Source organism: Parambassis ranga, chromosome 1 (assembly GCF_900634625.1).
Source record: "Parambassis ranga chromosome 1, fParRan2.1, whole genome shotgun sequence".
Classification (NCBI taxonomy): domain Eukaryota; kingdom Metazoa; phylum Chordata; class Actinopteri; family Ambassidae; genus Parambassis; species Parambassis ranga.
The window spans coordinates 16,674,669-16,701,543 of NC_041022.1; the positions used below are offsets into that span (position 1 = coordinate 16,674,669).

At 41.2% G+C, this 26,875-nt stretch overlaps 1 protein-coding gene across 2 annotated transcripts in view; it reads right to left on the reverse strand.

Annotated features, from left to right (window-relative positions):
* Positions 1-4,425: 4,425 nt before the first annotated feature.
* Positions 4,426-26,875, reverse strand: part of LOC114436353 (alpha-1,6-mannosylglycoprotein 6-beta-N-acetylglucosaminyltransferase B-like) — an 84,189-nt gene continuing 61,739 nt past the window's right edge. The window contains exons 9-18 of one of the 2 annotated variants that reach the window (XM_028406586.1): positions 21,183-21,314; positions 15,651-15,784; positions 14,376-14,506; positions 13,556-13,561; positions 11,933-12,088; positions 11,663-11,809; positions 11,323-11,439; positions 8,152-8,226; positions 6,850-7,133; positions 4,426-5,232 (exon numbers count right to left, since the gene is read on the reverse strand). In XM_028406586.1, the coding sequence (XP_028262387.1) occupies positions 5,034-5,232; positions 6,850-7,133; positions 8,152-8,226; positions 11,323-11,439; positions 11,663-11,809; positions 11,933-12,088; positions 13,556-13,561; positions 14,376-14,506; positions 15,651-15,784; positions 21,183-21,314 (1,381 nt within the window). In that variant the 3' untranslated portion in view covers positions 4,426-5,033. Of the gene's footprint in view, positions 5,233-6,849; positions 7,134-8,151; positions 8,227-11,322; positions 11,440-11,662; positions 11,810-11,932; positions 12,092-13,555; positions 13,562-14,375; positions 14,507-15,650; positions 15,785-21,182; positions 21,315-26,875 lie in introns of both variants that reach the window. The other variant, XM_028406578.1, reaches the window with a different exon arrangement.

Below are 26,875 nucleotides of genomic sequence, written 5' to 3' on the forward strand. Positions count from 1 at the left end.
GTACACACATTCAGAAACGCACACAAACGTACAGGCAAAAAAAACAAATACGATTGTATAATCAGAGGCTGAACAAGGACAGCACAGTGTGCAGAACTGAAAATCAGGGGAAGCAGCAATTAGAGGCACACAGTCGGCAACAGCTACAAACAAACAAAGTGTGTGTCAGCAAGACTGCGGTGCCAAAGGTTTGTCGGGCGAATTGTACCTCTGAGAAACCACCGAAAAATGACACACAAATTATAAACAAAAGAAAGAGGAAGAAAAGAGGAAGGGAGCACATCTTGAGTTTAGGCTGCTTTGTCTGCATTTGTTAGCAGAATATTTAAGTGTTTGTGAGCAGATGAATATTTAAAGGATGCAGCGTGTTCCTCAGACAGATGTAATGAGCAGGTATACGCTGTGTGTACTTGTGTGTGGGCCACTGTGACCACACGTCCACACATTTGTCAATCTCAATCCGAGGACCAGCAGGTTCTGGCATACATTATTTATATATTTATTAACTTCATTGCCCCAGTAATTATTCAGCTGTGTACATCAATCTGTCCCCGTACTGATTAATTATTGTTTAAACTGCATGAATAACATGCTCGGATGTGGTTTTAATTCAAATTCCTTAACAGCTGACAGACCAAATAGGGTTGATAATAAGCCTGTTAATGCTGCTTTGTAGATACAGGTTCCACCACACACCTACACTAAAAACAGGTGCAGTAAAAAAAAAGAATGAAACACACACAGACTGAGACACCTGTAACAGTGAGGTGCCATTTTCAGTCACTAAGTGTATCAAGCAGTGATTAAATTAATTTCCAATAGTATAGAGACATGCAATAAATCATGAAATGCAAATGGATGAAACTGCTGTTAAGAATAATAAAAACAATCTCTACTTCATCTCTACTATCATAAAGCCAATATAGTCCTACAGACTCGGGAAGCACCTCTAGAATCTCTTGGGGCCCCTTCAACAGTGTCCATTGCTGACATGTTATAAACGATCTCATGTCAACAGAAATCGTCTTCATGTTTTCTCTCATTAGAAGCGCACCACACTTGTAACAACATGAGTAAATGGAGTCAGGTGGGGCGCCCTCAGGGAAGCGGTCTTCTTCTGCTGCACTGTGCAGACTGTAAATTGCCACTGATAGTAGTTATAAGTGTGTCAGCCCTTCAGTGGCCCCTCAACTGGCCTGGGACCCCTAGTTGTTGCCTGACTTGTCTGTTGGCAGCCGGTGCCTCTCTGTATATATGAAGGCTCAGCTCCACCGCCGTTACTTACTGGTATCACTTTATTATCAAAAAAACAAAACAAAACAAAACAAACAAAGCAGCAGAAAAGGTTTGTTATTTTAACATGAATAAATCTTACATTTAGGGTTATTGTTTCAGCTCCAGACACACACAAACAAACAGAAAAAGATCAGGTTTTTTTCTTTCTGCGCTGCACATGTGAGGCATAATCATGACACAAACAGTGTGAGAGCAGAACTGAAGAATTTTCATGTATGCCGCGCTCTGTTTGAGAACAAAAGGCAGCAGCAGAATAAATGTTTAGAGGGAGTCTCAGTCACACATGAGCCGCCTTTAAACAAGTCAGAGGAGCTCTTTTCACTGGAGGAGGCTTGATTAGGCATCACCCTCAGTGATCAGCCATTCTCTGTGTACATTTTCCCCCACTGGATTCTCTGACATACCAGGCAGAGTCATTTTCTGCAGGTCTGAGCTGTGACAGAAAACTGGCCCTCTACTGGATATTCTTCCACTTTGAAGTCTTGATGAGACAATAACAGTTCACAGATATGTCTTTCTGTCTGAGAACAATCTGTAGTTTGTGCACCAGTTGATTTTTTATTTTTTTTTTGCTTCACTTTGCTAAATTGTTATTTTTTGTTTCTGTCTGTCTGGATGGAGCCTTCATTCAAGATGCATTGTGGGAACTAAAAAACATTCTGCTGGAAACATTGCCTGAAGGCATTTTGAGGAGGCCTTTTCACTGCAGGCTCATGCTGAGCCACACACACACACACACAAGATCTGTGTCCTTCAGAAATAAGTCATGGGCCTTTATGACAGAGGTCCTCCAACAAACAGGAGATGCAGCTGTTGGAAGAAGTCCCATCTGGTTCCCAGGCAGCTATGTTCAGAGTTTCAAAGTCACCCTGAGAGCAGATAACGACTCTCAGAGAGAGGGAGGGAGGGAGACAGAGAGAGAGAGAGATGGAAAGCTCTGAGTTTATAGGATCAGATTAATATCTGGTGGTTGTAATGAAACTCTGCATTGAATACCTTCAGAAACTGAAACAACAGCGTAATCTTCTGTGAATTCACACCTCATTTGCATCACTGATTTATATCTAATGCCAGGAGGGGAGCACTGTGAGGTTCACACAGTGCAGTCTGAAATAAAGGTCTAGATATCAGGACATACAAAGAAACAAATATTACATTTCTCCAAGTGAGGCCTGTGTTAGTGTCAGATTCTCTGATATGCTCACAGTAAAAAATGGGCTGCATCTTCCTCAAAACGCAAAGAAACAGTTCTGGGAAAGAGATTTGAGAATCTGTTAAAACACAACACACAATTTGTGATCTGACTTGTTCCAACTCTAAAAAGCTGCAGTTTAAAAAGTTTACCAAAAGAGTTGTGTTTGTTGAATCCACCGTTTAAATATTATGCAACCTTCACAGCACAGTCAATAGACAGACTAGGCTGAACCTTGACTTTAAAAACAATGTATGAGCTTCAAATGGAAGCAGCAGGGAGGATTATGTACAGTATTCAGAGATGAGGCAGAGACATATGACTTTATTACATATTTGGAATTTTAGAGAGCTTTCCATCCTCTAATGTTCACCTCATTTAATACTGGTATCTAAAATAAAGTGTTTTATGGCATTATGAATTATGTAGCTTCCTGTCATGAGACTGCTAATAATTTGACTTGTAGCTCCATGTCATTATCTAGTCATTCTCTCCTCGATTCCGCACATTTTACAATGTTGTTAACATATTAAAGCACCGTGCAGTTCACATTCAGGAAAGAAGAAATGGAGGTTCTCCTTCATGTGAATGACTTGACTCATCCTGTGACATTATGTTCAGAGATGTGTTTGAAAGACTTCAGCCAGCTGCAGCACACTATGATATGTGTCCACACAGAGAAAGAACCAGAACTGCTTTTTTTATGATCATCGTAATATATTACTCCAAATGATGGATGAATTACTGAGATGGAAAGGATTCACTGCAGTCTGAATGGACTCTGGTGCTACATTAACATTACGGCAAGCTGGTGAATAGGGTGACATTTTTTTCCTGTGCTTGAGCAGGTCAATGAGGGTTTGATGAATCCACTGCGGCATTCGCGCTTGTGATTATTCACTAAATTGTGTCAATGAGATTCAAGAGCACACACACACACACACACACACACACACACACACTTAAGGCATTCAGTCATCATTTAGGAGTCAATCAATGAAAAATCCTTACACAAAATGAATACATAATAAAAAACAAAACAAAGTCATACACGATGGAGAAAATAACTTTCTTACCAAGATGTAATGAACTCGATTCAGACCTGTTTCTCTTTCCATTGGATTTAACGCTGATGGCATCTAAGAAACAAGAAAACATTCCACTTTTGTTTGTCTGCAGATCAGATTTTAAATATTACATGGAGTCAAAGAACACAACAGCACATAGTGTGAGCTGTTAGCTGAAGAGCTCCAGGCGACAGGCTGCATACCTCCTCACAAAGGTAAACCAGCTCCACTGTTTCCTAGTGTGAAGTGTGAACAAAAAAAAAATACTGATGCAGCGTGAAGCATCACATTGCTCATCGCATGATGAGCATGAAGGTCATGTATTGACTTTTATTAAACAGATGTAAACAGATGCAGCTCTGAGTGGGGGAGGTCTGCTCCTCTTCTGTCTCCTGACAAAAGTGAAAACTCAGTGAGCGTTAATGATCAGAACCCTGTGACCTGCCTGTTGCATTAATAAACATTCAGATTGAACAAACAGTCAGACTGATTTATTCTCTTCCTTTTGACATTTGCTATCTTCTTGTCAGCTTCCAACAGTAATGGCATGTGAAGGGGATTAAACGTCTCACTTTAAAGGTGGGAGGACTGATGGGAATCTGGTGAATGGTTTGTGAGAGAGTGTTGGGAGGAGGGGGGGTTACCAGAGCTCTCTAACCTATAAAGATATATGTAGGAACTGCAGTGTGAAGACCAGACTCAATATAAAGCCCATCTTAACACTTTGATCCATTCAGATTTTTATTTTATTTTATGATTTTTCCATCACAAAGCCCAGAGGACTCTTTAAAAATCCAGTTGAGAGCTCTGAAGGCTTATTTATTGAAAAATAATCCTGTGCCCTTTATCTTTGTCCTCTCTTGTCTCCTCTTTCGTTTTCTGACCAGAGATGATTGCATTCACTGATGTTGCCTCAGACTTTGGGTTCACACTGATAAATGACTCTGTCCATCACTGGTGGAGGGGGGAGAAAAAGCTAGGCAGATAACCTGGTTGTCCATCATCCTTTGTCCAAGTGCAGAGAGGAGATTGGTTATTGACCCGAGGTTGCCTTCTCCAAGCTAAGATATTTGAAGACTCTGTCATGAGAGTCCCAGTTTCTCCACAGTCACACACTTCTTTAGGCTTCTTTTGCTGGATGAAATGCTTAGTATAATATCACCGGTCATCATATAGTGAACTATTAACCTGCAGTATGAGAGTTTGTTGCCTTGGTGAGGTGTAAATTCTGTGGAATATACCTCTAGGTTGTAGATGATAACTGGAATTATGGGAACATGTTTTACCGCTCTGCACCTCCAGCCGAAAATCCTCACTTACATCTCAGCAGCTTAAACTCTTCAAATCCATGCATGTCTGCTCCTCATCGTCCTGCATTTACTTTACAAAAAGACTCCCTGTTACAGCGCTACACTGCCTTCATGTGCCCCCCCCCCCATTTCTTTTGTGTCTCTCCTTCATGTGTCCCCTCCCCATTATTATAGACAGTCTCTGCACAGTGCCGCCTGCCCTCGGCGGAAGTCTCTGCAGGGGCAAAGACGCCTGTATTTAGCGGAGTGTCCAGCACAGCTGAAGAGGAGAGGTTCCCGCTGAAGGCCGCACTCCCGCCGCACCACCGAGAAGGCCGGGAGGATGTGGTTCATCTCAGAGTCCACCACCTCGCATTGCACCTCCAACCTGAAGGTGAAACAGAGGAGCAGATATCTGAATGCACTCTGAAGCAGCTTACTGTGTATTAAGTAATAAAAGTTATTTTAATAAAAGGCAACAGGAGAGTTGAATTAGCATAACCAGGAGACAAGATTTCACCACTTTCATCACACCACAGAAGAAAGTTTAAAAAGAGAACACACCAACCAAGAAATGTGAGAGAAGTGACAAGGAAGTTGGAAAAACTATGTGACAGAGAGCGAGAAAGAGTCAGAAAACAGACCTGAGCAACAAGGAGGAGTAACAGAACAGAGACAAAGGAGAGCGGCACTGTAAACCAAGACAGACAGAAGAAAAGGAAAGACCAAAGATACTTGAAGTAAGAGCAAAGAATGAGAAAATAGTCAGGGCAGGATGTTTGGAGGAGGGACTCAAACACCAGCAGGCTTACAGAGAGGAGGAGGAGGAGACGTCTGAAGTTTCTGGTTCAGCAGCCAGGAGCTGGTACATAAAACTACATAAATACCTGCTCAGAGTCACCTTCACCTGCTCTCACTGTCAGCCTGGAATTACAATGTGTTTCACATTTTTAGTGACTTCACATATCACAGTCTAACACAGAGGGAGGCGATTCATCCAGGCAGTGCAGCTTCAAGTGATTCTCAAACTTTCCCATTGATCTGACATCAGCTGACTTGTGTCTGCTTCATGTCTGATTGAGGCATCTGGTCATTTTTCTGTAAAACTAGTTTCAATGAAAATCCTACTAGGTCACACCTATCTGGGCTGCACACAGCCGCGGTTATGTACAGGCACGCAGAAGATTACAGCTGAGGACCTGTGCAGGGTTCTGCCGACATGGACAGAGATTTTAATAAAAGAGACGCTGCCTGCATCCTGGAGCAGAGGGAATATGAAGGCTGGGTTCACAGAGAGGTTCACAGAGCATGTCGATGGCAGTGTGGGAGGACACGCAGGAGGCTTAGTACGACTTCCAGTCTTGTGATGTTAGTAAGACACAAAATTCTGAGCTGATGCAAAAATACTGGCACACTGTCTGGTCTTTTTTGTTTTTATATGAAGCACAGTTTATCTTCAGGTGGAGCTGACAGTAGACAGTTCCAGGGACTCCCTGAGGATGACCACTCACTGAGGAGTGCTCCTGACAACTACGCACCTTCAAGGGCTTTTATCTATTTGCATTTTTACAGCTAAGAGGTCTTCTAGAGTGATGTAACAGTCGGCCTTTGGTTGGCATAGCAGTCACAATCATGCACATAAACTCAATAAGGCCAGGACTGTCTACACTTTCTTTTTTTTCTATACAGAGAACATTTTTCCAATTATTACATTTTTTAAATAGCACATCCAGTCTTACACTCCGTGTCTTCTATGAAATGAAGACACGATGGTATTTTTACTCAAGGTGAGTAAAAATACCATCGTGTCTTCTATGAAATGAAGCTGTTCTTGCAGTGTGGACACAAATCAGTGCATTGCTCTGGTCTGAAAGGACTTGATGTGTGTTGACATATCTCATGGCTCGTATCGTGGTTGAGAACTTTAATCCCTTTAAAATTGACTAAATGCTAATTGTCTTATTATAGTACATATAGTACATCGCTGAGCTTTCAGCCAACCTACCCGTGCAGAGCCTCCTTGTTATTGATGAAGCGGAAGTGAGCAGGTTCACAGATGAAACCAGCTGACTGGCAAGCCTCCACACAAGACTGGCCCTCTTGAGATACGAGCAGCCGGAGGGAGCTGAGAGGAGGCCAGGCGGCGGGAGCTGTCATATTGGAGGCCCATCCAAGGGCTGTGGTGTTGGGCAGGGGCACAAACAGGGGTCCTGTCAGTCTGCTGCCACCAGCTGACCCCTGTCTGGAGAGATTGGCTGGTATGAAGGGAGGCTCTGTAGCACAGAAGTCCTGGAGGTAAAAGACATGATAGAGGTGATTTACAGCAGACAATTAGAAGAAGACATAATCGTGTGTCCTCCACTGTTCTTACAGGACACAGCACAGTGAACAGTGGTGCTCCTTTACACAGAGATCTGCTTCATCCAGCTGGTGCTGTTACCCACCAACTGTACTCGAAAACTGCATTTATACAGGAAGCTTAGCATAAGCAGCTCGTTAGCAGAGCAGCAGCACCAGCCTCAGTCCTGAACAAGCTGCCTGCAGGCGCAGTATTGAGTGACCTAGACTACACTGTGCCTGAAGGCATTCAAGCAGCTGCTTTTGTCAAGCACAACACACAACACTGTAACGAACAGACCTGGAGAGGGAGCTGCACTTTACATCCATACAGTTCAGCTACATAAATACATAGTAATGCTTCCTGAAGGAAGTTTACCGGGTAACAGACACACACACATCAATGCAGTAAACAAACTGTATGCAGATATATAGAAAATACTGCAGTGTAAATGTATGAGAGTGATCTGAGAAGCAAGAAATATGTGAGGTGGAATAAATGTTAAAAAACAAACACAAACAGAGGTTTACTTCTGCTTACTGTTGGATTCAAACCTGCTGCAGGTTTAAGGGGGGGCAGAGAGACTTTATGCAGTTTTTCTGACATCTAGTGTGGGATTACATTTTTTTAATTCCATCATCATCGTGATCATCATCATCCTGCCCACACTCTTGCTCTTTCCCCCTACTCATCCCTCCTCATTAGTGTCAGAAGACCTTCTGCTTTAGAGCTGCAGGGAAGATATGTGGCTGGTAATAAGAGTTAGCATGTAGATTAATCACAAGTCCACATACATGGAGCACAGAGACGCTGACACACAAGCGGGGATACGTGATATTCTGGGTGCTGAATACACACAGTCATGAAATACTGAGCACAGCAGAGAGCTTCTGCAGTGAAAGGGTGTGTTACATTCTCTGGCATGTCTGTTCAGTGTGTGTATTTGTAGTGCCACAGACTGGACCTCACCTGGTGCTGTATGTAGGCATGTACTCGCTCCAGCATCCCTTCACAAGTGTATTCATAAGGCAGATAGGGCTGAACCTGAAAAACCACACACACACACACACACATCACATTTTTCCCAGATTAAAGTGCACTTTTTTCCATTTTACTTCATTGTTCACATTAATTGCAATAATTTGTCTCTTCTCCTTGTTAATTTCAGTGGATGAATGTTTCTATTGTTAGTTTTCTGCAAGGCCTAATCACAGTATGTCTCTGCTTGGAAACTCATTAAGCTTTATTTGCATACCAATGCATCATCCCCTGCTGTGATGTGCTGGTTTTATAACTAAAGCACACTTCTGATTGGTCTAATTAGAGATGAGCTGGAAACACTATATATCCTTTGTGCTAGATGCTAATACCAGCATGTTCAACACACACTAACGAACTGACATAAAACAGGATGGATACAAAATGGCTGCCACTAATGCTGAGATTAAACAAAAAATAATTAGGTGATTTAATAAACAGCCTCATATTTCCAATTTCCAAAATGTAACATGTTGTATAAAGATTTCTTTTTAAATAAAGGCACGAACAAAAACACTTTTCCACACGTTTTAACAGCAAAGACCTGACTTCAGAGAGATCGAAGCAGCTTGTCTTTACGCCCTAATGCAAAGGACCTGCCTTTGTAAATGAGACATGACTCACTGAATTGCCTTTCCAATCTAAAATCAAAGCAGTCCAATGTTCAACCATGCATGAAATTTAGAATAGGCCCATTTCAAGTGATGACTACTGAAAGCAAGCAAGCAGGAATGATGCAATTCAAAAAGTTTCACACACTGAAAATCTGATCAAAGCCGTATGTTAATCTACTTTGTAAGCTGGAGCAGAAAGTAAACATTTAGACAGGAAGGGCCGGCACACGAGCTCCCTGCAGATCAGCCTGTGTACATAAGGCCTCTTTCCATCACGTTTCTCATTTAGCTTTGCTTAACCAGGCAAGGTGACTTACAGCGTGCTCTCATTCACAGGTCTTTCTTACTCATCAGCTGAAATGGGCCACATGTTTGTGCTGCTCGAATGTTCTCTTCATCTGATTCCATGCTGTCAAATCAATCAATTCTGTAACAGCCATCCAGTGGTTTATCCTGAATGTGTAACTTATCATAGCAGATGTTAGGTATCTAGATTCATTGTGATGCATTGTGGGATACATTGAGTTCACTAAATATGGTTAAATGATTCTCACAACCTTCTAGGGTGCTACTGAATGTGGCTGACCCTGCACTTAGCAACATCAGTGTGAGTGCGTTTTATTAGACAGCCTGAAAGTCCAGCACAGTAGCAACAACTAACCAAGATGAGCCCTCCATGGCTGACAGCTTTAAGTGAGGCACTGACAGCTTCATTAACATCTAGAGGTACTGCAACTAATTAACTCTGAGGATATGTTGTTGGCAATAATTATTGTCTTGGTTCATATTAAACGCTCAGCCATTAGCTGTGTATAAGGTATGCCATTTAAGTCAATAAAATGATCTTTTTTAGCATGTAATTTGTTTGAATCAATACAATAAATATGGAAGTGCTGCAGTAGTAACGGCAACAACAGCAGACCTGACAGAATGAAGAACCCAACAAAAGGTACAGTTGTGTATCAGTATCCAGCAGATGTGATATATTCTCTTCCTCACACACACACACACACAGAGGCTGCCCCCCTTTTCCAACTGGCAGCCTCGCTGTGGCTCTGACTCTCCCTCTCTGACCTGTGGTTTCCCTGCGTCTCTTTATATTCATTGTGTGGTTGGATTTTGGTTCCTCCTGCACTTCCTGCCTCTGCCCGGCTGTTCAGCTTCTCTGTTAATAGTTCTCTTTCCTGTCCTTTCCTTTATTGATTTGAAAATGAATACTGAATGATACACATTCAAAATTACATTTGCATGGTTGGATAGTTGGGAAGCTATCTATTCATTTTCTCAGTTGTTGCTGGAGGTGGTTACACAAATAACCCTATAGCTCAACACTTACTCACTAAGGCTCAGCCCTTACTGTTTCTACACATTCCAATCAGCCAGAATCCAGAATCTTCAGTGGTCATGGTTAAGTGAAACACAATTTGGCACTACACTCCTAAAAAAGGGGTTTTTACACTTTACACTTTTTGCATATAAAGAGGGCAAAAGGACAGAAACTTAAAGAAAGAAAGTAAAAAGATGGAGAGAGGATTTATTGAGGACATTGAGGACTTGTCAGCCAGCCAGAGATTGCTTTGCCCTGCATGACTGAGCATGATCCTTTGCCACACAGGCACACAGTGAGTGTGTAGATTTGTGTGTTTCATGAAGTTAATGGCTGTAATGTGCAGGTAAGGCTCTCTGTGCCCATATGCCTGATCTGTGCAATTTCTCTGTCTCAGTTGTGTTTCTGTGTGTGTGTGTGTGTGTGTGCGTGTGTGCGCAAGCACAAGAATATTATCTAACTGTGTGTGTGTGTTTGCAGGGGGCATTGTGCCTCCAGTGAAGGGTGAAGTGGTCCATCAGCTCTTTCTCAGTGGTCTGTCGGTGCAGATGGAGACAGCGCAATGAACCAGTGCTACTGAACTGTAGCTTGTCTGACAACGCACACAAGACGAAGAAATGAGAGCCCCCCCCAACACACACACACATACACACAACATGTCACCTTTTGTCTAATTTCCCTGGATTCTGCCTCTAATTCACAAACTGTAACCGTTTGACACATCATGCACAAGAATTCTTGCTGAGAATGGAAAGCTTTTGTCATACAGCCTTTTGATGCAAAGTCCCTGAACGTCTTATGTCTTCTTTTTTTCATTTTCTCCACCATTTTCATGCTTTTATTAAGAAGACACCTTAAGACCTTTCTCTATTAGCACGCATTTCTATTTATCCAGCCAGTCTTCAGACTAACCTCAATGAGCAAATAGTCATTTATTATTGCAAGCCACAAAAAGTTATCATTAAATGCTTGACAAGAGACTTGATAACCCCACATCCATCTGGCAGGATCAAGGTTGTGATATGTTATGTAAAACAGCCTGTGAAACTGAAGATGAATGCAATAATACTTCTTTTACTGCTGCTGCTTCCCAGAAAACAAAGATGTTGATAAGCCTGTCTATACTTCATGTCCTCTTTCTTTGCAGTGGTTTGTAAGTACCTCAGTCCTCATGATTTCTCTGATCACGGAGTCAAACTCCAGGGAGTTGTTGTAGTCCACTGTCATGACGTGAGGTCTGCCGATATACTGCTCGGCATATGGATGCTGAGAGAAGACCTACAAATAAAACACCAGACAGATTAATTTTAGACAAACTGTAGGGACTTCTCTCCACAATGACAAAGGTCCTGTCAGTGCTTTTGTTTGTCTTTGTGTTCAAGTGCTAACAATTTTGTCTGCAGCTGATATTTGTTGCAATGTTGACACATAATTTGTCCACACAGCCAACAATTTCTCACCACTGACTGCTGGTGTGAGGGAATAAACACGGTGACCTTACCTCTCTAGATGTGGGCTTGCCTCTGAAAAACTCATGATTTAGTGAGCTGTGGGGTGGGTGGAACTTGGGCTGCAAAAAAATGCAGCCGTTTGCTATTGCTTCAAGAGGTGCAGGGCCTTCATAGGGGAAACCGAAGCCAATGAAGAGCTAGAAAAAGACATCAGTAATTAACATAATGTATTCTGCATTTGTAAACGAATGTAAGGAGCAGGATTTGTAAGTGCAGAGACAGAATGATGTGTGCAGCTCATATTTTCGTCAGATTCTTGCCTTGGCTTTGCGCAGCAGCTGCTGCAGCTCGTGCTGTGGCAGTAGGCCGTGGTTCTTCACGAAGGCTGGGACTTCTGGAGGTCTCTGGGTCTCATAGTACACTGTGCCATGGACTTCCATGTACTTGTGGAGAATCTGCAGGAAACCCTCCTTACCCTGCTGGAGGAGGAGACAGATTCATACAAAATGAGTCAGAAATGAACAGCAGGGAGAAAAACGTGATTAAAGGTACTTTTTGTGTCCTGCCTCCGATTGTGATTACACATGCACTGTGTTATGTGTTTGGCTTTGTTGGGTCTTAAAATATGGTGGATAGGGCAGTCCTCTAAAACTGAATCGAAGCGATTGACTCAGAAATGTGTTGTTTGTCCACCTCGTTACAGACCAGCACATATTTAACAGTGTAACAGTATGAATGTAACAGCTCCTAATTTTCACAATAATAAACAGACAATGGTTGAGGCACTTTCTCACCGCTGTACATACAGCTCTGCTTACTCAAACAGAGAATATAAGTATATATTATATATAATATATTTTTATTTTCAAAGTCAAGGTTGGGCACAATGGCTGAGAGAATAAAACCAGGCAGCATCAGTTAACAGCCAAAACTTAATCATGTGAATGGACTGTAACCCTGACTAGAATATTGACCGGCTGGCCCGTGTTAAGCTGCTTACTGTATCCCTCTGCTGCCGTGCGCCCCCCCACAAAGCCGTAATTGGAGACAGTAGCAATCGATAGCTTCCTCTGTGAGGATTTTCCCAGCCAATTAGGAGATTAGCTCAAGCGCTAAGTGCAGCAGACAACGACAATGAATTAACAGAGGAAACAAGTTGTGGAAGCGCACAGATTCCGTAACATGCACTTGGAAGTTGCTCTGTGTGTGTCCAAGCTTTTAACATGTATTGGATTAGGAGTGGTTCTGCTGTGCTGGTTTGTGTCCCCCACCACATTTCTTATAATGCACAATGAAAGGATGTGAAAGGATACAAAACTAAACCTAAACCTATTTAGATACCCCACTTCTTGTATTACATGTAACAAGGTAATTGTAATATGTGTATGATATAATGAATTCTCAGTATGTGGGAGAATGCAATTGAGGAACATAATACATACTATTGTAACATTTGCTGTGGTGTAAACATTGGTTTAATCCACTGACAGACCCTGTTCCCTTCATCTATTATAGCATCTAGGATCCACAAGGGGAATGCTGCATGTCAACATGCTAAGGTAGCTGTCAAATGGGTGTTTTTATTAACATTGTCAAGAGCAAACTGTATTAAAATCAAACTTGCATCCTTCAAAGAACTAGCTGTCAGACAGGCATCTGTATGTTCTGACAAGCAGAAGGATAAAAAGTTCACTGCTGTTCATAAACCTCTTTAAGGAGTGATGGCCGTCCCTGTGCTGCACTGCATTTCAGTGTACTTTTGAATTTGTGACAAGCAGCCTCATAAATCATTTCTGGGTCAGTCGAGACAGCAAATGTACTTATACTAAAACTTTTTATTGGATAGTCGCAGCACAGATGGACACAAAATAGAGGAAAGTAATGTACATAAGCTAAGATGGACCTAAGAGGAATGTGTGGTGAAAGTAGCAGCCAGCTCTTACCTGAAGCTACAGTAAGCATCCATCCAGATACAATGGTCCGCCACAAAAAAAGAGAAACAATCCAGTCAGAACTGTACGAGCAACAATGGAACAATAGATGAAACCAAAATGAATGAGGTGACAAACAAATAACATATTACATGTTTTTGTTCGGTAGGTTGTACAGAATTCAGAGCTCCACCTCCATGACCCTTGTGTTATACATACGTATATAGAGCTTCAATTGTGTGTCTTTCATAAACAACAAACATAAAGGAATCGAGCTGTGCAGGCAGACAGTAGAAAGCGATGGCAGCCAAACAACGTTGTTAAAATCTTTTTAACAATGGAAGCACGGCTATGCCCTTCTACATTATGCTGACAGAAGAAAATTGCCTGTAAATTAAACTGCCGTGCAGTTGTGTATAGAAGCACACAAAGCTGAACTGTAATGGTGCAAACAGCAGGGTGTCCAAATGCTGTTATGAGATTTTGCTGTTAACAATGCAGTGTGTGGTTTGGAGTTCTGAGTCTGAATGCACCGACAATGAAAGAAGCGTAGTGAAGCTTTTTATATACATGCTGCAGTACTGTGAAAACAGCCATACACACAAAACACCACAACCAACATCACAACAACCTGACTCTATGTTTGTGATTATAGGGGGCTTTGTGAACTATGCATATACATATGTGCGTGAACATACAGTACATACATGTGTTTGTGTTGTGTTTGCCGTCATGCAGGATTTTGGACACACTTGCTGAAGCACTTGTCAGTTCTTTGCCACTTTGCACAAATACAGTATCTGTAAAACATTTGTGTGTGTGTTGTCTTTACCTTCCACATGCTGGCCTCTTTCCCATACACCACGGCCATGTTGTTGACTTTGTTCTGCTGGATGCTCCTCTTCTCGGTTTCATTCAGCTCTTCCGAAACGAAGCCCATGAACGAGTTGTCTGGTGTGTGAGCTAAATATGTATGTGTGCGTGTGAGTAGTATAGAAGAAGTAGTAAGTGGAGAGAAAACAATGCAGAAAGTGAGAAGACAAGAAATAGTTTTATTGTTAGTAAGACAATGAGAAGAACGGTAGAAGAGCTCTGTATTCTCAGGTGCCCCGGATCAATGGCTCAGGCAGGGTGATTATTGCCTCTCTAAGTGTTATAAATAGTGATCGTCATAAAGCCAGCGGCTCTTGGCTCTGTAAGTCTGTGATGGGTAACACAAGGAATTATGTACTTAAAGTGTTCTTTAAGTGCTTTAGGCTGTCAGTTCAGGTACTAGAATAATGTATCACTGGGGAACCATGTATTTGATCCGTCCTCACAGCTGTATTTTTTGATTTATACATTCTCATATATGGAAGAATTCTAATAAAACCCCTGCTGCTCTTTCATAAGTATGAAATACTTCACAGTCACCACATCTTTGGACAGTGTGAAATGTGGGCGCCTACAGTAGCACACATATTGACAATACAATGATCCCGCTGCTGAGTGCCAGCTATAGCTGAATGGGCATCACACTTGTCAGAGCTGAAGGTGAGCGTTAAATAGTCGGGAAGTGAGGAGACAGACGGCAACAAGGGCTTTGAAGAAATGCAGACCAGACATAAATGTGTAGAATAGAACAGGAAAAAACAGAGAAGATAAAAGCTCAGACTTAAAGGGATGTTAGAAGCTGTGCTGTTGCTGAAAATAGATGCATTAAAGCCATTGCTCTAAATTAATGTGAACAAGCAGTCAGACCTGTCAGAGAAAGTGAAAACAGTGAACTTTATTGTATTTAGAGTGACTGTCAAAAGATGACAGCTCTGTGTGAGTGCATATAATTTGATTTTTCAGGCATAAAATACACATGGTGAAACTGACGGAGTACTCAGCTTGTACATATGATGTGTCATTTCCAAGAGTTTAAATTGAGGCAACTGGACTCAAGGATTGTTTTTTGAAGACGTTTCGCCATCCTTTAGTCCAGTTGCCTCAGTTTAAACTCTTGGAAATGACTATGACCTGGATGAATGAGAGCATCCACACATATATGATGTGTCATTCATTGTGATGAATTATGTTAGAATAATATTTAAGTTGACAATAGAAGAGAATGTGTTCTTACGGAACATGGTCATGTACTGCCTGGCGTTGAGGTTCCAGTAGCCCCAGTTGGTCCGGTAGCCGTGCAGGGTTGCATATTCCTCGTGGTTGTAAGCCGGCTCCGTTCCAAATGTGTCAATCACTCGGATGTGACATCTACAAAGGCACAGCACACAGCTATTTTATTTATAGATTATAATGCAACACACTTGATGAGCCACATCACCTGGGTGTGAGGCCCAAATCTGTCCTGGTACCCAGGCGTCCTTATATATAACATCATTTTAAAACTTCTGATGTGGTTTAAAATTTGTCATCTATTGGGGCCTCAGGTCAGTTGGGTGGGCCCTAGGGCTACAACTCCTTTTCCTAGGTGACACCCTGAGGTAACGCTGCATCACAGCGTTACATTATCTTACCGAGCTTGTCGGTCTGACTCACCTGCAGAGTATATATGTAGCAAATTTCAGATTGTGTGCACAAAATACATGCAAGAGAGGATTAACATGTTTTGTTAGTAAATCTACTCCTGTATGGTATAAAAAAGTCAAATAATCACAGCTCCACCTTTATAAATTCATATTAAATTAAAAAATTAAAAAAAATATACAATACAGCAAAAGAGAAAGGGTGAAAAATGACACCATCACTACACTGTTCATTTATACTAATACAGCTGTACATTAATGGAAATAAAAGAGAGTGGAAGCAACAGATGGTTCCTGAAAAAGTCCAATACATATGGGTTCTTGTCCAACAATAAAGTAGCAGCCAAATACCCACAACAAAGCAACCAGCAGTGTGGGAGGTTTGACATGAAAATAAGAAAAAAAAAAAAAAAAAAAAATGTTTGATGTTTGGAGGCTGGAGCTGTGATAGGGCGCCGATAGTGTTTCCAGGTGAATGCTTCAGAGCACAGCCCTGACTCACAACTAAGGTGCTCTTTAACACACATGTGCATGCACAAAGCCCACTCTGCCCCTCTGTCTGTACTAGCGGCTGTGTTCAAACAGGCCAGTCAGTGAGCTCAGGGGGATTAGTAAGAGGTAAAGATGGAAGAGTCCACTTCCTCAGCACTGAGACTCTCTCCTGGCAGATAATTGTGTCTCTGTGTGAGTACATAAAAGAGAAAAAAAAAACAAAAAAACTAAAACACGGTGAGCATCTGAAGAGCACGCTCACCTCTGCAGGCTAATGCCTCCACATACAGGACCTCATTTCCAGTAACACTGCTGGCCTTGTAGCTGTGCACAGGCACATCTCCAGCATGTTGCAATCAGTGAATTAATGTTTGTGATTTTCTAAAATTATTATTCACAAGGAGGCTGTTGATTTAATGCCTGAAGGAAACCATTTTTTTCTTCACAGCCCTTTTATAGCCTTGTAATTAGGAAACAAACACGTTCCTTAAATAAATAAATGCAATTTTATGTGGTTTTCTTTTCTTCTAAATTTAAGATTAAAATGGCTGGCCTTCTCTCTCTCTGACCCTTCTATGATTGATTTCTTGTAGAACATATAGTGGCAAATTTACACCATTCATTTGTTATTGCACAAATCTGTCTTTACAGTAATTTACAGTTTGATTTCCAGATGAGCTGGAAATGCTTGATCTTGACCCTAGTTCAGAATCCGGCCTCCCTCACCAGCTGCTAGCTTTGTATTCAGGCATCAGTGGCACTTAAAGACAGAGACCTTGGATGTTTTTATTTGTGTCGTTTTACAATTTCAGAAGCTTTTGCTTGTAACAGATATTCCTCTGGGGCCTTTCATTCCTTTTTAGAGTCAAGGTGACACCCCAATCTTGTTAGACACATCTCAGATATTTCTGCAGCATCCATGAGGACAGCCAATAGAGTGACAAGAGGGAACCAGTGAATTGTTTATTCGACGCCCTGAGGATGAAACTCTGCATAAAGTATTGGGTATCTACAGGTCACAGAAAGCCGGCAATAAATTAATAATAGGAAATGTTACTCTCGCTTGTCTCTATCCCGTCTTCCTTCCTCCCTCTCTCTAACCTGTGCTATCACACATCGCCAGCTCTAAAACTGTGAAAATGTTTCTGCCACCAGATAAGAGGTCCCGAAGGGGGGGAGGAGGTGGGGGGAGTGGAAGAATAGGGGATAAGCGGAGGAGTAGCTGAGCTGAATATCTATCAGGAGATCAGAGTATGGAGCTAATCTGGGTTAAACGGCTGCTCAGCAAGACTCAACAGTACTGCGGGGCGAGGGGAATATGGCAGGGTGCTGTATTGTCACCTGCAGTCTTGAGATGTAGATGTGTGGAGCTGAGGAACTTGAATATCAATAAACCACAGCACCAACTTTAATATGTTAATTTGATAGACGATGATGACGATGTAAAACGTGAAGGCACTTGATTATCAGAATTAAATCACAGCTCACCAGACCTGCCTGGCAGCAACAAATAGTTTAAAAAAACTGGGGAAAAAAATAAGTAAACACTCACACTACTGTAATCTTCCTATGTGTAACAGTGGCAGTGCTGACAAATGACTGTAATATGAATACGAAAAAAGTCATATCATGGTGTCTGTCTCTGTGTTCTTTGACTTGTTTGAATTTAGGAGAGTGCTGGGTTCACCTGCCCCCAGCACACGCACACTTCACACAGTTTCTTTTACTCTTTGACTCATTGCCTGATTTAATTTGTTAGCTGGCTGTCAACAAACCATCTGTCACATACATTTGCTCATGTCAGTACAACACACAGCGTTGCAAAAGTGTAAGGTGTAAGATAATGTGTCTTTGCTGCAGAATGTGTCAGGTTAGCCTCTGTCCTGTGTGTTTCTCTTTGTATTTTTCACTGACCCTTTTCGGAAGATACATTTAGCCATATTTATGTCTTTTCTGTTTTATTTTAGTGTATTCAAACTCAAATAAAATCAGGCTAATGTTCAAGCTGAAGCAAGGCATTATATATTAATATAACAGTATAGCAGTACTGCATTACTGGTTTCATATTTCTTGGAGCCTTTTAATTAATTAAATACATAATTTGCTTTCCCCTTATTACACATAGAAATCCTACTGAAGTCTTAAGGTTAATTTCACATAAAATTAAGACACAGGAAACAAATCTGTTAACATGTGCAGCCCTATCTCCTCTATGCAGGGCTGTTCACAACATTCCCATGTCCATGTATCATTTATCGTCCATTACTTGTACAAGCACTGTTGCTTGCCATGCGTCTTACTAAGGTGTTTTTGTTTTGTGGCAGACCATCCCCTCCGGATATCTTCCCTGATCCGCCTCTATCAGCGCAGTAAATTCAGCATGCAGAAGAAATCAATATGCTAGTCCCATTATCAGATGAGTGGGTGTGATTTAAGACTATCACCTATCAGCATCCAGCATCTTTAACAGGGGGCGCACATGCACCGATACACCCCCACGCATGCACACACATACACGATCCACAGTGGCACAGTGGACAGGAGAGCACCTTGTTGTTCAGGCATAATGAATGAGTGTGGATGTTGGTAGGAACATAAAACAAAAGTAATTAAAGGGAGCTGAAGGGCCCCAAAGCTCAGAGCGCTTGATTAATGATTCCTTTCAGCGCACAAGACTCAACCAGTCCAGACAAGGAGAGAGAGAGGGAGAGGGGGGAGAGGTGAATAGGTATGTCATTGACCTATCTTAAACCTCCTGGGGATTGTAGGAATTGGTATAAAGCACAGAGACATGCAGACTATGTTACATCTTGTATCTTACAACTTACGGCAACAGCAATGGTGTGTATGAACTCAGGAGACAAATAGTATAGCCTGAGGCTAATCGCTAGCAGTTCAATGTCCGGGCTACAGATACGGCATGCTCAAATGTGTGTTAGCAAATGTTCACCTGAGTCCACACATTTAATATCCTCAGCATGCATTCGTAATCACTAAGTCACATCCTCTTGTGAAAGTGAAGATAGATGTTCCATGTTCCATCTGTATTGCTGAAACATTCAGATAATTCTTTCACCGCAAGCTTCCCGGTGAACAAAAGACTGTCTCTTACAACACTAAAAGTCACATCCTGTTAGTGAAAGCAGAAATCAAGACTCCACACGGTAATGACGAGAACAAAGAACTGCTAACCTCAGCAAGCAATTAGGTGCTGACTGCTTGCTGACTGTTTGTGGGAAATGTGGGACTGAGTGTGTGTGTGTGTGTGTGTGTGTGTGTGTGTGTGTGTGTGTGTGTGTGTGTGCGCGAGACAAATCGTGAGAAATAGAGAGACAGCAAAACAGGTTGTGTGCTTGGGAAATAGCTCCACAGCCCACGAGTAATGCATTTCTTTCACTCATAATTGGATTTTAAAAATACATGGAGACCATTTTTATATGTGGTGTCAGGTTGACTCCAGGTACCGTCCTGTTTTTTTGGCATTTCTCTTCCTCTGCTGTTTGTTTGGCTTTGTTGCCATCTCGTTTTATCTCATCCTCACGCATCCCTCTTTTAGTTTCTTTTGACCTCCTACTCACATATGCCCTCTCCTCTTTTATCTTCCACTGCTGTTTCTTTATGCTGGGAGCAAGAACAAACAAAACAAAATGCCAATTGTCATCACGTAGAGGGGATAGACATAGATGCCAATTTATTGGACCAGGAAACATGAGAGAAGGACCGAGGGGGGGCGCGGCTGCAAGCTGTTTTTGAGGGGTTGAAGGTGGACTTTCAATCCTCTTTTGTTTCTGAGGCAACAACATGAAAGAGCTCTGAAGATAATGTGGGTTCATACCGCTATGCTCTGCAGGGATGTACAGCGGTTTCTTCTGTCAAATGCACTGTGGCACTTCACGTTCCAGTTTTGGTTATTGCTGTATGTTTCGTTGCCTCGGCCTCATGACTATGGCCTAGTTTCTAGAGTTGTTGCATCTTTGTAGCGATGCCAAAATCCATTAAGCACGCTATTGTAACAGCACAAAAACTCCCTGTCTTATTTTTCTGCTTTCTTATGTGGCAGATGTCTTCTCTTTTCCTCTGTTTAACCATCTCCCTCCTGCACGCACCCGTTCAGCATTCAGACTGTAATAATAAGCTGCTGAAATACAGTTTGATTGGAAATGTTTTTGCACAAATGAACTGCAACAACGTGCATGCATCAATATCTCAATCTTGTATTTCACATGGAGTTTTTTTTATTATTATTACCCTTCTTGATGTGGAGTGAAATGGTGCCTAACAGGTGGTGCAGTACCAGTTTGTGTGTGTAGGGAAGGATGCAGGTCAGACACGGGTGTTTGACATGTTGTGCATTTTGAGCTAACTGAAAGGTGATGAATGTTAGAGGGAGTGTGGTTGTGTTACAAAATGAAAGTGTGAGTTTAACGAGCTGAATGAGTTACAGCCCGACATCTGGACCAAGACATGTACACCTTATTACCAGCAATAATTAATCCATAAACACAGCCAATAAACCTACACTCACTTGCCTGGAAAATTGCTGACAACAACAACAGCACACGCACAGGTAAAGCAGTGAGCGTATACAGTCTCTCTCACACACACACACACACACAAACAGCTAATCCACTCACTTGTGTCTCCTGAGTGAAAGTCCCATGTTTTGTTTCATCTGCTGAAGGCCATGATAGTCGGTGTAGATGAGGTCAAAAGGGAGGGGACCAGTGAGGGGGCAACTGCCTCTGCCCGGGGGGACGCCGAGGAACCTGCAACACACACACACAGAAATACAACACTCAATACAGAAATATGATAAAAGAATGTCTCTAAAAACACAGAATTGACATCAAAACATTTCTCTTGTTACAAAACAAAAAGCCGAGAGGAGCTGAAGAGAAAGTGTTAGCTTGCAGTCAAATGCATTCAAGGACAGGTAAAATGAAGGCACAGAAGGTGTCGAGGTGAACTTTTTCTATCACGTCTGGAGGCTCTCCAGTTTTTAAGTTTACTGAATAAAGCAACCAAAGAATATTTTTGCATTTTTTATGTATTTTTTTTTATTAACTGATCTTTGGTGATCCTTTTGTTGTGTATTTATTTATGTATTTTTGACCAGCACATAAACTCCCTCTGTGTGCCACAACGATGAAAAACGTCAGCACATCCTTCAACAACAGTGAGGTGACAAATAATACACTGACATGAAACCACTCAAAAGCCCATCACTGTTTACATCTCCCCACGCTCTGGGGAGAAATGTCTCATATCAAAGTTAAAAATCAAATTCCCTGGAGGAGAGCAAAAACTAAAATGGTGTTTTGCCTGAAACTTGAATTAAAAAGTGTGTTTGTTGAACAGATAGTATCGTATGTGTGATGCTGAGTTCAATCAAAGGTAAGCCAGGGGGCATTAGGGAGGCCTGTGGCATAACGCAATTCAAACAATCAGGATGAAATGAGCTGAATCTGTAATGACCCGTCTGAACTGTGCCTTACAGAGGGATCGTAAGCAACAACCGATGAAGGAGACAGAGCGAGAGACAGTTCTATACGCAAAGCAACACAACATTTCTATCAGTGCATGGTACACTGTGTCTGCTTTCACATCCTTGTTTGACTCAGTTTCAACTTATTGATCGACTGCTACCATTCTGACAGACCTGCTATTGGATATCTGACCTGTGAGCAGTCTGCCCGCTCTTACTTGCTGATATTACTGTGACAGACGAGGCCAAAGGCTAATGGAGACTGTAATACCACTTGTACCCCCAGTGAATTTCATCTTGCTGTACTAGCTTTACGTTGGAGCCTGTTTGGCTGCGCTGCTTATCCAAAGGGTAATTTAATAGTGTCGAGAAGCAGCACTTAAAGGAGCTTTGCTGGCAGCTGCTAACCACGATCAGAAGAGTGAAAACATGCAGATCAAAGGAGCTTTATGTAAGATGAAAAATGTAAAGCACCACGTGGTTATAACATACAGTGTAGACAGAGGCAGGCAATGTTGATTGTTTGATATTTCTGCTTCTTGTAAGGCTGTGCATGATGGCAGTGTATGAGGGCAGATTTCCTTGCACGATTACTTCTTCTTAGCCCTGTGATAGACTGTCAACCTGTTCAGGGTGTACCCACCTCTCAGATAGCTGGGACAGGCTCCACCCACACCCCACTGAGTCTACTCAAAAATAAAAAAGTACTTGGACTAAAGGACTAATTATGCACTAGCCTCAAATACATCTTCCTGTCTATCATGGAGAGGGCAGCAGCCAACGTCGTCCCTTGTTTTAAACACAGACCTACATGCATTTATGTTTAAGTAGCCACCATCTGTGGTGTGAAGCCCTGAGATGCACTATGGACAAAGATGATGGGTTTTCAAGTGTGCACTCTGCTTGGAGTGTGCGCCCCTAATTAGTCTTATTTCCATTAACGACACAAAGTCTGCTTTCACCCTTACAGATGATGGACAGCTCTCATTTTCTATTAAAAGAATCCATTCAGAATCCATTCATAAGTACCAAGAAACTAAAGAGGAAATTTTACACTGGCATTTATTTAAAGGTTTACTGACCACTTTTTAAGGGTGATATTTAATCCCTTTTGACATTTTAATAAAATTTTGTTTTTTTGAATCTCATTTTGCCACAGTAATCAGGACATGAAATTTATAATGTACTCTCATTTTGAGCACTGTGGCGCTTCATCAAACCTGAGTAACAAAAATTGGGATGGATGATTTTGATGTCCAAGAGTTTAAATCCAGGCAGCTGGACTCATAGCTTTTCCTGAAATCACTTATGGATACAGATCTTCACTCAGAGGACAGAGACTACCCCTCTATGTTGTGGACATATATGAAACTAAGAAGATGACAGAAGTAAAGTATGGACATATTGAATGTGACATGGGCGAGTTTGGTTTGACAAGGAACTTTTCAGATTTTTATACTGACTCCTTATTTTTCCTGATTGCTTATTCTCACATTTTGTCTTAGATAATAGAACACCTTCAGTCACATTTGCACATTTCATTATTTTTTTTCTCCCACAGTCTTACTTTGGTTAAAATCTTCTGACACTTTACTTGAAGGCTGGGAGGTGTGATGATGAGAAAAGGGTCAGACAGAGCTTCACAGTGAATTTTTTGCTGCCAGTACCTTTAACTACTGCACAGGACTCTTCTTCACTGTGGGTTATTATTCCATTTAAAAATAAATATGGTGGATAAAATGTGCAGGTTTTTTTTAGGTCTTTAGATCATGTATAGTAGGTTACACAGACTGCTGTGTATTAATGTCCCAAAACTGAAAAATAATGAACTGCACTGTGAAGTGATGTGAGAAGTATCTGCCATGCTAATGATAAGAGGGCATAAATATGTCTCATTACATTGACTATATACATCACTCCTACTTTATATCAGACAAACACATGTGGTTTTCGCTCCAAAGCTGTAATAATCACCTCATCTGGTGATTCAATATAGAAAACAGACAATGTCAAAGCATGCACTTATCAGTTTGTCATATAACAGAGAGAAAAGCATTAGACAGACTGTGGTGATGCCAAGTGGGAATCAAAAAAGTGGACTGTGTGGCACCAGCTGAGAAAAAAGCAGAAGAACAGAGTACAGCTGCTTATTGACTCCTCACTCTATGTTTCTCTCAGCCTTTCCCTTTAATCCATCTATTTTGACAGCTATTTCACCATAGTGTACTGGCTAGAGGAGAAAAGGGTTTATTCTTGTTTCCTTATGGAACATTGAAGGACAATTTGCTGATAAAAATATTTTTTCTGGTGTCGATGAACCTTCCCCTTCATCAAATTAGGACCTACTGCATTTTGAAAATTGGCATAGCTATCAAAGAAACATTTACATGTTACATGTACTTATTGTATGATGGGTTTAATAGCTGTTCTTCAAAAATAAAAAAACTACAGTAACATGACCACTGTGCATCTGGGTATTATGTGTTATTGTGCACATTAAAAGCACATTTAAACACTGGATAATTACCACAACTATGTAATAGACATTATGCTTAATTTAAAAGACATGTTTTTTTTACTGCCAAACAAAATAACAGTGTTCTATTTACAGCTACTGCTGAAAGTGCAGGATGTCTGCATCCAGGCTGATGATGGTATTAGGGATGAGTCCAGCCCTACACTATACAAAGTAAAGACTGCTGTCATGTTATTGTCAACATCACACACATGGACATTTGTCCAATAAAATCCATTCAGTACACGCAGGTTTGTGCCAAATTAACAACTACTACAACAAACAACAAGAAGAAGAACATTAGAACAGAATGGTCATGAAGTCCCAGTAATGAAATCAATAAGTGGACATCTGTGCCAACCTGCCCAAGAGCTTTCTGCGATGTTGTGTCATCAGACAACTATTAGTTCAGCCAAAATGATTTCTGAGTGATGGCAGCCATATATTCTGAACAAGCTGATAGACTGACAGCATGCAGTCAGCTACAAACATGTTTACCTAATCTGTTACCTGCTCATGTACTTCTGAGCTTCTCATACAAATGTTTGTATACAGTCTGCATAATGGCATGGCACATACAATATCTACACATGAAATGTGCAGAAATGACCTAATACAGTTAGAACAGACATGAGCAATGTACACACTGACCCACACAACACTATGGCAGCCATCCCAGACACAACTCCAGTGGCATGGAGGGCTACACAGGAGTCCAATTACCCATGGTTCTCTTGTCTTTTGGCTGGCATCTAGTCAACAAGCTCTTTTTACACATACACACACACACTTCATATTGTGTGAGGATGTGAGGAAGTAAGTAGGTATGAAAGCAGAGATACAGAGTTTTCTTGCCAATCCTCATTCAAAGCAAATTCTGACTGAGTACATGAAGCCTTCCCAAACAAAACAGGCTCATTCTTACATTGTTATTGTTTATTTTTTTTTTATTAGGGTAATGTGTGCTGTTAACAGAAAAAAAAAACTTGTGACATGTGGAGGATGCAGCTAATCCACAGCAGTCATAAATGTATATAAAAAAAAGGATTAAAAATAAAAAGAAATTCTAATACCGCCCTGGGACTATCATGTCCTTTTGATCAATGTAAAGAAAAAATACATGATGGTCACTGGAAATTAGGCAGTATTAACTTTTATGTTCACACATTTTATACATGTTACTTTCTATATAGCATCCTCCTATTAAAACTTTTTAAACTCATTTGGTCTACCACTAGAGAACACAGAATCTCAGTCAAACTCTGCACATATCCATTAAGGATTCTTGTGTGTTTCCCGGTGCATGCAGCTACAGTATATAGTTATTTTGTTCGATACCAAATGCAAGTATTGATCTCCTATGGAGCAATTTTGACAGGGTGTTATTAGACGCACAAAAGCACAAAATGAGCAATAACATGCAGTGTATTACTCAACGAGAGCTTATATCTGTCATTGTGCAACGTTTTTCTGTAGGTCTGTCAGGACCTACTCTTTGTAGAGGTTTATTGATAGGTTTTTGTGTCTTTCTATTCAGTGTGCTGTCACTTTAAGTTTCCACTCTAATTTAGTGTAAATTGTGTTGAACTTTTGTTTAATGAATTCCCAGAAAATCAGCACATTAATATAATTTTATATTAATGTCTTCAACTGAGCGCTGCTAAACCAATGCAGAAGAAGATGGTGTGACACTGACTTAATTACAAGAGCCGTTAATAAATGATGGAGAAAAATGCTGAAAATGTGATGGTTTAATTTGAATTTCTGGATGGAAAGGTTCTTGCGTAAGTGAAAAGAGGCCTCTGATCTTCAGGGATGTGTGTCGGACTGTGTGCAGATATGTGTGTGAATATACTGTACATGCATTTTACATTGTTCTCGTGTGTTTGTGTGCATGTGCAAAAGTTGAGGGGCATTCAGGTCAGTGCTGTCAGTGAACGTCATCCTCACTGTACTGGCTGACAAGAGGGCAATAAAGGGTCAGCAGTGAGAGTGGAAACGGTGACAACCACTGTATAATATATGTGTGTGTGTGTGTGTGTGCATCCTATCATAAAAAGACATTTAAAAAAACTCATTTTTTTTAGTATATCTAGTCTAGAGTAGTGTTTTCTTGGTGTCTGTGTACATTGTCTTCAACTTCTTATTTGCCAAACATCACTCTTAAATACAACCACAATTTCTGTTTGATCAGGGTGCGGAAATTGTGTATTTATTAATGGTTAAAGGTTAAATGAGGTAAAATTCATCATCCTTAGTCTCATAAAAATGTTGCCTTGTGTTGCATAAGGTGACATCAAAGTTTTAAAGTTTCAGCCTTGAAACTC